Source organism: Corythoichthys intestinalis, chromosome 16, assembly GCF_030265065.1.
Source record: "Corythoichthys intestinalis isolate RoL2023-P3 chromosome 16, ASM3026506v1, whole genome shotgun sequence".
NCBI classification, from domain to species: Eukaryota; Metazoa; Chordata; class Actinopteri; order Syngnathiformes; family Syngnathidae; genus Corythoichthys; species Corythoichthys intestinalis.
In genome coordinates, this window is record NC_080410.1 from 25806576 (window position 1) to 25819633 (window position 13058).

The 13058-nt window shown below is 40.7% G+C and overlaps 2 protein-coding genes and 1 long non-coding RNA gene across 4 annotated transcripts in view; 1 reads left to right on the top strand and 2 right to left on the bottom strand.

Moving 5' to 3' along the window:
- The window catches only part of tbcd (tubulin folding cofactor D), a 60383-nt gene extending 59488 nt beyond the window's left edge, over positions 1–895 (bottom strand). For both annotated transcript variants that reach the window (XM_057861101.1, XM_057861100.1), the window contains exon 1: positions 339–895. In XM_057861101.1, coding sequence (XP_057717084.1) covers positions 339–621 — 283 coding nt within the window. In that variant the 5' untranslated portion in view covers positions 622–895. The remainder of the gene's footprint in view (positions 1–338) is intronic.
- On the top strand, positions 875–5745 carry LOC130931910 (uncharacterized). Its single transcript, XR_009067330.1, has 3 exons — positions 875–1060; positions 1546–3274; positions 3412–5745. It is a non-coding gene; the product is annotated as an uncharacterized LOC130931910 (long non-coding RNA).
- Positions 3228–12899, bottom strand: fn3krp (fructosamine 3 kinase related protein). Its single transcript, XM_057861112.1, has 6 exons — positions 12571–12899; positions 12348–12502; positions 12176–12267; positions 5648–5730; positions 5449–5571; positions 3228–5380 (listed from the first exon to the last, which is right to left on the bottom strand). Exons 1-6 carry the CDS (start codon positions 12709–12711, stop codon positions 5042–5044), a joined length of 933 nt encoding a protein of 310 aa, XP_057717095.1. The 5' UTR covers positions 12712–12899; the 3' UTR covers positions 3228–5041.
- Between the last annotated feature and the right edge of the window lie 159 nt (positions 12900–13058).

Below are 13058 nucleotides of genomic sequence, written 5' to 3' on the forward strand. Positions count from 1 at the left end.
TTATCGGTTGGACTGAGGAGGAAATTATCGGTTATCGGCATCGGTTGAAAAATGCATTATCGTGCATCACTAGTTTTTTTTTAAATTATACTTTGGGGGGGGGGGGGCATGTTTTATATGTATCGCTTTCCAATGACAAATCTGAATAAATACATTGAACGCACAATACATTGGGGGGGGGGGGGGCGCTACTTCGCGGTTTTTCACTTATTGCTGTGGGTTCTGGTCCCCATTAACCGCGAAAAACGAGGGATAACTGTATCACATTTTTTGTTTCCACAACTGAAAATATATGCTGCCTTCAGCGCAATCAATAACAAGATTGAACTGCTGCTCACCATAGAACTTCTCTGTGATCGCCTCCCTGCTCTTCAGCTCTCCGTGGACGTCTGGCAGACTGGCGATCATTGCCTCAACCGTGTCTCGGTCACCGAAGCCCTCCAACACACACGTTTTCAGAAACCCGTCCGGATCTCCTCCGTCCCCAGAACATCCTATTTCCTTCTCTATGAAATCCCTTTTGCTGACTTCGTCACCCCCACAACCGATTTCCGTCTCGGCTAACACCATTTCATCTCCGATGTCGCCCGAACAAGCAACTTGAGCCTTCGTTGAAGCCATTTTGGTGAAGTTTTGCAGGCTAGGTGGAGTGTAATTTAGACACTAGCTCACTTTTGTTAGCATTCGCAGCTAGTAAACATAACTTAGGACGTGACAAGGCAGTCACCTGTGCGTTCATGTATATAAAATTTATGCACGAGTATCCTAAACTGATATAATAATAGAGCTATTGCAACTCATCTTTAAAATGTCCTGCTGCTATACTATTATAAAAAGTGGACTGTCACTGATGCTAAAGGTGTGCCCTGCCCATGTACGGAAAGCGATAAGGCTGAATTCGTTTGAAGGTACTGCGCATGTGCAATCAAACCGGAAATATATCAAAACAATGGGCTATCGTCGTTAGCGAGGGTTTTATTATACTATGGCGTAGATTTTGTTTATAGATACTCACCTTTGTCGTGTTCATAATTTTTCCATAGATGCTCGTAGGGTTAAGGTAATTCCAAAAGTCTTTAATAACCGTGACGCGTGATGTGACGCGGGGTCTCTCTTTGAATGTTTTTGAACGAGAACATGTTTCATTATAAATTTTGGTGGGAGATTGTGTGACGCCTGGCCTGGCATCGCCAGTCCTCTTTGATGTCAAAAAATAAATTTGGTTTATCTACGGATTAGCGTTATTTTATAAATAAAAATTGAAAAAATGTTTTTGACCTAATTAGTTGTAGCCAATATGAATGCAAATAGATTTTTTAATATATACAGTATATAATTTTATATAGCACATTTTCTACTGAATGTTATCCTTCTAGAATTGTTTCATTTTTGTTTGGACGCCTATGGCAGTCATAACAATCTATTTCAACTGGGTTTGTGTCCAGCCCTCCCAGTTAAAATAAATTAAACGCCATCAAAAGCAGACCGTGAATAGCATAATCTATTGATGCAATGTGTAATATTTACTTCTTTTGATCTTCCCAGGTCTAGCACTCTTCAGCGCATCAGTGAGAGTACATACAGTCATGTGAAAAAATTAGGACACCTTATGGAAGCCTGTGTGTTTTCTAACATATTTGGTCATATGGATATTTAATATCAATTTTAACAATCTTGAGAGATTTAAGTAATAGAAACAACAATTAACACTGAAAAAAAAGATTTTTTTTAAATAACTTTCTGTAAAATGTAATTTTAAATAAATGCAACTTCTGTTGAGAAATGAATTAGGACATCCCCAAATTCAATCCCACTTAAAATAGCGAAAATCACACACAGGTCTATCACATCAGGTGCACAGGATTAGAACATCATTACCTAGTGTTTTGAAGGAGGCTTTCCTTATTTGAAACTCACATTTAGTTTAGTGTGCCCCTGACTGTTGAAGTGAGGGAAAACACCATGGTGAGATCAAAGTAGCTGTCTGAGGACTTCAGAAAGAAGATTGTAGACGCTTATGAGTCTGGTAAGGGATTTCAAAAGATCTCAGAAGAATATAAAATCAGTCATTCCACTGTCCGGAAAATAGTCTACAAGTGGAGGACATTTAAAACAACTGCCAACATGCCCAGGTCTGGCCGTCCAAGCAAGTTCACCCTGAAAGCAGACCGCAAGATGCTAAAAGAAGTCTCCAAAAACCCTAAAGTGTCATCACGGGACCTACAGCAGGCTCTTGCTACTGTTGATGTGAAAGTGCATGACTCTACAATCAGAAAGAGACTTCACAAGTTTAACCTTCATGAGAGGTGTGCAAGGAAGAAACCTTTGCTCTCCAAGAACATGAAAGGCCAGACTGAGGTTTGCCAGAGTGAATGTAGACAAAGACCAGGACTTCTGGAATAATGTTCTTTGGACAGATGAATCTAGAATTGAATTATTTGAACACCAGAACAGAGGACATTTTTGGCTTGAACCCAATACAGCATTCCAGGAAAAGAACCTCATGCAAACCGTTTAGCATGGAGGTGGAAGTGTCATGGTTTGAGAATGCTTTGCTACAGCAGGACCTGGCCAGCTCACCATCATAGAATCAACCATGAATTCTATCGTGTATCAGAGGGTGCTTGAGGAACACGTGAGATCATCTGTGAAAAAAATTCAAGCTGAAGCGAAACTGGACCCCGCAACATGACAATGACCCAAAACATACCAGCAAATCCACCAAGGACTGGCTAAAAAGGAACAAATGGAGAGTCCTGGAATGGCCAATAAAAAAGCCCAGATATTAATAATCCCATTGAGATGTTATGGGGTGACTTTAAACAGGCTGCACATTCAAGAAACCCCTCAAATACCTCACAGCTGAAAGTATTCTGCGTTTAGGAGTGTAGTGGGGCAAAACTTTCTTCAGACCAATGTCAAAGACTGGTAGAGGGCTACAAAAAGTGTCTCACTGAAGTTATTTCAGCCAAAGCGGGTAACACTAGCTATTAGGTGGGAGGGTATCCTAACTTTTTCCTCAGAATATGCATTTTTGTTGATATGTCTGGTTTAATGAGTAAAACAATGTTAATTTTTGTTGTTTACTTGCAATTAAATCACTTTCTTTTCCAGAGATAAAGAAAAACAAGATCAGACATTAATATGTGGACATTTCTTCATAAAGAACTGAATATTTAATGGGGTGTCCTAATTTTTTCACATGACTGTATACTGAAGGCATGGAGCATCATGAAAGATACAACATAATGCTGTTTGCAATACATATTTACAGGTAACAGAATTTTTTTTTGAATCAGATAAAATGTAAGGATGACACACATCTTTTTTGATATTACTGAGTTTTTTTCTTTATTAAAGCTCACATCCAAATATACGCTACAACTTAACTCTTCTCCTGTTTCCAAGCAGGAATGCTGTGAAGGCTGTTGACAAAGGGCTGCACCCCATACCACAGCAACATCTTACCATGTCATGGCAAGCCATACATTTCCACCCGTAGACGGCAGAAACGCACCGTTAAAAAATGTCACATAAAAGAGCAAGTTATTCTTCAGCTTTTAAAACAACAGTGATATCTGTTGCTGAATTGGTGGGAAATTGAACCCGTACATCGTCTTTAAACTCTTCCTGAGAAGTCCAGTGGCCAAACAGCGTGATAGTCCGATGCCACCCAAGCGGATGCATACTCCACTTACTCAAGATTGGTTTAAATCAGTATGGTCTAAGAGTGAAACAAAAGGTCGCAAAATGCTAACGTTGCTGCGGTGGTGCCAAGGTGCCGGCCATCGAAAAGATGGTAACAGAAACGTCAATGGATATGGTGATAATTCCTTGCGGTTTGACTGAACAGATGCAGGTCACGAGCATATCGTGGGATGGTCCGTTTAAATGGCGCATGCGGCAGAAGTGGAACGAGTGGATGATTTCAAGGACTCAGCGGCGAAGCGAGGAAGCCAGAACTGGTGCAAATAGCCGTTTGGATTTAAGAAACGTGGGAGGCAGTCTCCCCTGACATCATTTCAAGAGTGTTCCAGAAATGCTGCCTCACGAACAAAGTAGTCAGTAAGGAACTCGTGGTCAAGGAGGAACTCAACAGTGAAAAAGCAGAGAGACTGGATATTCTGAGAGTAAAGATCAGTCAGACAGTTCTTATGAAGATTTTCTTGCTGACGATTTCTATTTGCTATGAATTACAGAAATAGTTGGATGTAACTAAACTGCTTTGTTTGACATTAAAATATGCGTTTCAGATGAGAATGCAGGCGTTGTATGCTGTGGAGTGAAGCACAATGTGGGAGCATGAACAACAAGTTGGGGGTTCGTATTAGAGTGCAAAACTGGGGTGTAAATTGTTATGTACTCATATGTTATATACCATTTGGCGTCATAAAAGTAAGCCCAGTTATCTTAATCCTTTGAAGACCACAAAGTTGTAACATGATCCTCCTTAGTCTACTCATGTCTTTCATAATCATATTAGGGGAAGTCATAGACAACCCCCAGAACAGTTGACGAATGATTAAAGTATACGTCCACTAGATTGGAAAACGTGAGATACATATTGGGAGTCAGATTCTGAAATGTGCGTGCCTCATTCATTAAAACCTGTGTTTGTTGTTTGACTGCACCCTGAGACTCTCGGTATTTGTGTGTCTACTCCGTTTTTATTAAAGCGTCAAGAACAGAAAACGAATGAATGGCGTTGTGGGTACAAAGTCGAGAGCCAAAGCCAACAAAATCCATGATGATACGATATTGATTATTTGAACAATACGATATTTTCTGATATTGCAACATCTACCATGATTCAATTCAATGGCCTTCAATCGACATTGGAAATTACAGCGCATACTTAACATGTCATATCGAGACACTCAAACTTAATTTTTAATTAATTAATAATTGCTAATTTATTGTTTAGTAACATTTTTAACAAAACATGATTTTGTGCAATTCTGATCGCTACCATACCTCCCAGTCCAAATGGATTGCAGACAATTTAAGACTTAAGCATTATAAAGTTTGTACTTGAATGCAGTTACTTCAGCAGTTCCTTCATGACACTAATGGACGAACCTCTGTAGCCACCACCAAAGTGGTTCCAGTGATTCAGGTAGTTGAAGAGTTGGTAAAGCTTGTTTCTCCTGGCAAAACCGGGCGCCTTGGGGATTTTTTGGTGATAGGCATTGAAAAAAGAGTGGTTGAAACCGCCGAACATTCCAGCGATTCCCAACTCATACTCGGAATGACCGTAGAAAGACGATGGGTCGAAGACCACCGGGCCTTCCTCGGTTTCTGCTACATTGCCGCCCCACAAGTCGCCGTGGAGAAGAGCAGGGAACGTCTGCACGTCTTGGAAGAATTGAGGGATCTTTAGCTGTTGAGGAATAATTTGACCACATCAAAGAAGTTATATTTTTTATACGGCAAGCCAATGTCACGTACCTGAAGTTCTGCCCAAAGCTCTCTGGCCTCTCTGTCCCCGTTTGACTTCTCCAACATGTTGAGCTGAGGCTCAAGCTTCTGTCGGGTGTAAAATATCACCCAGTCCTCCTGCCATTCGTTGTCCTGGAAGAGAAAAAAATACATGAAAATAAGCCAAACATCTACAAGGCACTGCTGTTGGCATGCAGTCTGTTTATACCTGTGGTATAATACCACAGCATGTGGTGGTAGAGAAGCCATATTTGTCCACATAAGTTCCCTCTGACTGCCCAGCTCCTTTTCCTGTTAACACATTAAAGCACAACAATCTTTGCTTCATAAAATATTGTGTCCCAAAGTTTTTTTAAACTCATTCACGTCCATTGATAACAATAGAAGTGCAATCCATTTTAACTAAGTGTAACAGTACATCATTGACCATGGTAACAGTGCAGCACCTGTTAGTGATGTAGAGTTATACCTCGCTACTTCGCGCCCTAGTCCATCGTGGATTTCTTTTCAATTAAGAAAATAATACACTTAATAATCTCACTATCCCTCTCCTTGCTCTTTGTTGCTCAGGCAGTGCACTGGAGTTGCTTATGTAAGTTAACAATGATGACAGACGTTTAATGTTTGATATTGCCACGGATGCCTGGAACCCGAAGCTTCAAAGTGCCGCATACGTCAGTCGTATGCGGCGCTTTCGTTTAACTTGTTAAACAATTGCTGTAGCAACTCATTGTGTGTCAGTGAGCAGCTTGAGCGGATGAGTGGACTCACTCAATGAAGCATTTCATAAAGACAAGGATTTTTATACTTTATTCTTGTTGAAAACTAACTCAGTGGGAGAGTAACATGATTAAAACGTATAATTATTACATTTGAAGTGCTTAAAACCCATTTCTTAATATATATATATATATATATATGTGTGTGTATATATACACTCACCGGCCACTTTATTAGGTACACCTGTCCAACTGCTCGTTAACACTTAATTTCTAATCAGCCAATCACATGGCGGCAACTCAGTGCATTTAGGCATGTAGACGTGGTTTAAGACAATCTCCTGCAGTTCAAACTGAGCATCAGTATGGGAAGGAAAGGTGATTTGAGTGACTTTGAACGTGGCATGGTTGTTGGTGCCAGAAGGGCTAGTGAGTATTTCAGAAACTGCTGATCTACTGGGATTTTCATGCACAACCATCTCTAGGGTTTACAAAGAATGGCCCGAAAAAGAAAAAATATCCAGTGAGCGGCAGTTCTGTGGGCGGAAATGCCTTTTTGATGCCAGAGGTCAGAGGAGAATGGCCAGACTGGTTCGAGCTGATAGAAAGACAACAGTCACTCAAATAACCACCCGTTACAACCAAGGTAGGCAGAGGAGCATCTCTGAACGCACAGTACGTCGAACTTTGAGGCAGATCGGCTACAGCAGCAGAAGACCACGCCGGGTGCCACTCCTTTCAGCTAAGAACCTGAAACTGAGGCTACAATTTGCACAAGCTCATCGAAATTGGACAATAGAAGATTGGGAAAACGTTGCCTGGTCTGATGAGTCTTGATTTCTGCTGCGACATTCGGATGGTAGGGTCAGAATTTGGCGTCAACAACATGAAAGCATGGATCCATCCTGCCTTGTATCAACGGTTCAGGCTGGTGGTGGTGGTGTAATGGTGTGGGGAATATTTTCTTGGCACTCTTTGGGCCCCTTGGTACCAATTGAGCATCATTGGAACACCAGAGCCTACCTGAGTATTGTTGCTGACCATGTCCATCCCTTTATGACCACAATGTACCCAACTTCTGATGGCTACTTTAAGCAGGGTAATGCACCATGTCATAAAGCTGGAATCATCTCAGACAGGTTTCTTGAACATGACAATGAGTTCACTGTACTCAAATGGCCTCCACAGTCACCAGATCTCAATCCAATAGAGCATCTTTGGGATGTGGTGGAACAGGAGATTCGCATCATGGATGTGCAGCCGACAAATCTGCACCAACTGTGTGATGCCATCATGTCAATATGGACCAAACTCTCTGAGGAATGCTTCCAGCACCTTGTTGAATCTATGCCACGAAGAATTGAGGCAGTTCTGAAGGCAAAAGGGGGTCCAACCAGTTACTGGCATGGTGTACCTAATAAAGTGGCCGGTGAGTGTATATAAAAAGCATGAAAATGGTTCAGGGGTTAAAAAGGTGAGAAGAGTTTGGAGGAAATATGTTCTGGTACACTGTACAACTAGGGCTGTCCCCTAATGACTAATTTTCTCCCAATTAGTCGGCAGACTATTTTTACGATTAGTCGACTAATCGAATAATCCCTCCCCCCCTTTTTTTATGCCGTGAAAATTACCGCCCTCGTTTTTATTTACCGTGCGATAAATGGTTAGTTAGTTAGATGGACTTACAATCTGCCAGCTAGTAATTGTCTCCTGTTGTCCTCCAAAATTACAACTGGGTGACAGCGCTTTAGGTGTTCATTCACGGCCGATGTGCAGCCAAGCTTGGCATTGAAGATGGGCATTGTGCGCTTTTTGGGCTTTGTGCCGCTTTCCCCACTTGCATACCAAGCGTCCGACATTAAAAAATATCCCCCCGCCCTTAAAAATGTTCTCCTCGTATCTACACAATTCACATTGTTTACCCTTTTTTAATTCAAAACGGCAAATTTTGAGATTTTCATGCCTGATATACAGTGGGGAGAACAAGTATTTGATACAGTGCCAATGGGAAAACCCATTGGCAGTGTATCAAATACTTGTGTGTATATATATATATATATATATATATATACAGTGCCTTGCAAAAGTATTCGGCCCCCTTGAACCTTGCAACCTTTCGCCACATTTCAGGCTTCAAACATAAAGATATAAAATTTTAATTTTTTGTCAAGAATCAACAACAAGTGGGACACAATCGTGAAGTGGAACAAAATTTATTGGATAATTTAAACTTTTTTAACAAATAAAAAACTGAAAAGTGGGGCGTGCAATATTATTCGGCCCCCTTGCGTTAATACAGTGGTACCTCTACATACGAATTTAATTCGTTCCAGGACCTTGTTTGTAAGTCGAAATGGTCGTATGCCGAGCAGGATTTTCCCATAGGAATACATTATAATTCCATTAATTCGTTCCAAAGCCTAAAAACATACACTAAATTCTTAATAAATACTGCTGGCACTGTTACAAATGGCAATTAAACATAGAAAAACAAATAAGTTATAAATAAATAATTCAGAATAATATAATAATAAGAAGAATAATTAATAATTATTCCTGTAAATAATGTAACGAATCGGATTCTAATATGGCGGACACTTTGTACTGTCCCTGAACGCACCGCGAAGCTGACGTCTCAGTGAGATAGGTCGGTGCGGTAGAGATAATACTTTCGTTTTCTTGAGAGCAGTCAACTGCTTAAGACAATGGGCGTTTTGTGTTGGATAAGTTCTGAAATAAATGATAAAAACGTGACGAAGCTGGCGATTTCCTTGGCAATGTTACCACAATAATAATTGTCACCTTAACTTATAAATAGTGGCGAACGGTGGTCGGAAGAGGACCATGGAGCTGTATTGTTGAGCCAGTTCAGGGACGCGCACCCCAAGCTCATATTTTTCTATAACTTGCATCTTCATTTCAAAGGTAAGCATCACTTTTTTCCTTGTTTCTCCAACTGTATCAACTTTTTTTGAAAACTGTGTTGATTTCTCACACAATAAAATCCACCGTGCGTTCGTTTGCAGTGCTGTCATGTCGTCGTATTTCGAGCAACTCGTCGGATGTAGAAACAAATGGCGGCTCAAATTTTACGTCGGATGTCGAAAAGATCGTGTGTCGAAGTGATCGTATGTAGAGGTACCACTGTACTTTGTAGCGCCACCTTTTGCTCCAATTACAGCTGCAAGTCGCTTGGGGTATGTTTCTATCAGTTTTGCACATCGAGAGACTGACATTCTTGCCCATTCTTCCTTGCAAAACAGCTCGAGCTCAGTGAGGTTGGATGGAGAGTGTTTGTGAACAGCAGTCTTCAGCTCTTTCCACAGATTCTCGATTGGATTCAGGTCTGGACTTTGACTTGGCCATTCTAACACCTGAATACGTTTATTTTTGAACCATTCCATTGTAGATTTGGCTTTATGTTTTGGATCATTTTCCTGTTGGAAGATAAATCTCCGTCCCAGTCTCAGGTCTTGTGCAGATACCAACAGGTTTTCTTCCAGAATGTTCCTGTATTTGGCTGCATCCATCTTCCTGTCAATTTTAACCATCTACCCTGTCCCTGCTGAAGAAAAGCAGGCCCAAACCATGATGCTGCCACCACCATGTTTGACAGTGGGGATGGTGTGTTCAGGGTGATGAGCTGTGTTGCTTTTACGCCAAACATATCGTTTTGCATTGTGGCCAAAAAGTTCCATTTTGGTTTCATCTGACCAGAGCACCTTCTTCCACATGTTTGGTGTGTCTCCCAGGTGGCTTGTGGCAAACTTTAAACGAGACTTTTTATGGATATCTTTGAGAAAGGGCTTTCTTCTTGCCACTCTTCCATAAAGGCCAGATTTGTGCAGTGTACGACTGATTGTTGTCCTATGGACAGACTCTCTCACCTCAGCTGTAGATCTCTGCAGTTCATCCAGAGTGATCATGGGCCTCTTGGCTGCATCTCTGATCAGTTTTCTCCTTGTTTGAGAAGAAAGTTTGGAAGGACGGCCGGGTCTTGGTAGATTTGCAGTGGTCTGATGCTCCTTCCATTTCAATATGATGGCTTGCACAGTGCTCCTTGAGATGTTTAAAGCTTGGGAAATCTTTTTGTATCCAAATCCGGCTTTAAACTTCTCCACAACAGTATCTCGGACCTGCCTGGTGTGTTCCTTGGTTTTCATAATGCTCTCTGCACTTTAAACAGAACCCTGAGACTATCACAGAGCAGGTGCATTTATACGGAGACTTGATTACACACAGGTGGATTCTATTTATCATCATCGGTCATTTAGGACAACATTGGATCATTCAGAGATCCTCACTGAACTTCTGGAGTGAGTTTGCTGCACTGAAAGTAAAGGGGCCGAATAATATTGCACGCCCCACTTTTCAGTTTTTTATTTGTTAAAAAAGTTTAAAATATTCAATAAATGTTGTTCCACTTCACGATTGTGTCCCACTTGTTGTTGATTCTTGACAAAAAAATTAAATTTCATATCTTTGTTTGAAGCCTGAAATGTGGCGAAAGGTTGCAAGATTCAAGGGGGCCGAATACTTTTGCAAGGCACTGTTTATATATATATATATATATATATATATATACAGTGCTGCTCGAAAGTTTGTGAACCCCACAGCGATGGTCAGATTTTTTGTAAAAAAAACTAAAATAACCTTATTAAATGTTAAGTTATACCCAAATCCACAATACTGACATTCCAAATAATGGACTGAAACAAAAGAAATAGTTATATTGTCATTCTTTATTTAACAAAAGTGGTTGATTTAAGAAAAACTCAGATATCATGTGTGCAAAAGTATGTGAACCCCTTCAGTTAATAGGATATTGCGCCTCCTTTTGCAGAGATTACCTCAACCAAACGGTTTCTGTAGTGACTAATCAGCCTCTCACATCTACTTTGGGGGATTTTTGCCCATTCTTCCTTGCAGAACGCAGTCAGTTGAGAGAGGTTTGATGGGCGTCTGGCATGAACTGCTCGCTTCAGGTCCCGCCACAGCATTTCAATGGGATTTAGGTCAGGACTTTGACTGGGCCAGTCCAGAACACGAATCTTCTTCTTTTTCAGCCATTCCTTGGTTGTATTGCTGGAATGCTTTGGATCATTATCATGTTGCATGATCCACCTTCTGCCAAGCTTTAACTTCAAAACAGATGGCGTCAGGTTATGTTCTAGGATTTGAAAATATTCCTCAGAATTCATGATTCCCTGGACTATGTGGAGTTGTCCAGGTCCTGAGGATGAAAAGCAAGCCCAGATCTTGACATTCCCACCTCCATGCTTCACTGTTGGGAGAAGGTTCTTTTGGTGGTATGCAGTGTTGACTTTTCGCCAGACATGGCGGTTTTGGTTGTGACCAAACAGTTCAATTTTGCACCTACATCAGTTGATGAAAACTCTTTTTAATTTAGTCTCGACAACACAACTGTTAAAAAAACAAAAAAAAACTACTGAATTGATTGATTAGGAAATCAGGTTGAAATAATAGAAAATTCCAAAATGTTGAGGGGGTTCACAAACTTTTGAGCAGCACTGTATATATATATACTGTATATATATATATATGTTTTTATTCATTATACTTTGGGGGGAAAAGTGAAAAAAACATGTATTATATGTATCTCTAAATCAATAAATACATTGAAGAGACAAAAATATATATATTTTAGGGGGGGGGGCAACTTCGCCGTTTTTCACTTAACGTGGCGGGTTCTGGTCTCCATTAACCGCGAAAAACGAGGGATCCCTGTACATGGTAATACTATACTGGCATTGGTGGTGATTTTCGTCCAGTGCTTTTTGGCTGGGAGAGCTGACAGCGAATGATTGCTTCCGGCATTTTCCAGTCGAAATGGTTTGGACGTCTATCGCCATCAACGCAGTTGATGAGTTTTTTTCTCTCTTTTTTTCTTTCATTTTGGAGCAGGTCTTGTTTCATGCATCACCGATGATGGCAGCCAATGAGTTAATACTAGTCAATACTTTGTGTTTGAAGAAGAGCAGTTATGGGTGCATTACCAACAGTCTGCTGCTCTTCGCTGACTTTCTCAAGCTGTCTTTTGTTGTGAAGATGAAGATCAGCCATTTGCTCGCCAAGCTGTTTTGAATACCTACACAATACGAGTCAAAGAAATTATTTAAAACACCGCTTTTGATGACTTGGCTATGCAACCGAAGTGACAAGTCTCACTTGTTTAAACCACGCATGTCCAAATGCTCCATGACAAATGCACAGCCTCCTCCAGTGTCCAATTCGATCACCTTCAGAGGTTTGGGCACTTTAAGAGTTCCTGTTTTTAAGATGGCTTCTAAACTGGCCATTTCTCCATCAAACATTAACTTGGCCTAGAGGGTGGAAAACGTGATATTACTGAAACAAATGAACAGTTTAAACACCTTGTTGAGAGAGTTACCTCGCGTTTGTGGTTTATCTTCACAAACACTTTGCCCGTGTCAGTGTGGTAACTCTGGCCCTGGCTGATGCATCCACCTTCAGAGTGGCCAGCTAATTTTAGCGTTACGGTACCCAACTCTTTCTTTATCTTTTCTTCCATTGCGAGTCCCGGACAGGAATAATAAAAATGTAACAAACAGTCTGCGGCCTTGTTTATTTAACTGGAGTAGACAGAACGACGCATGTGGACAGCAATGGGCCGCTGCGTCATACGTCGCAACGTAGGACTGTTAGTTAATTGTATTTTTACCTAAAATCTTATTTTTCTATAGGATATTAATACTAATCTAATTTTACAAGCATTTTATGTATGTTTAAGAATGTTAGTTATATATAAAATTTTCATAAGTTTATTCGTTGTCAAACTAATGTTTTGACAGTTATCTATTTCGATCTTAATTGCGACCCGTAGAACTGCTATCAAGCTGACCAGGTGCTGACCAATCA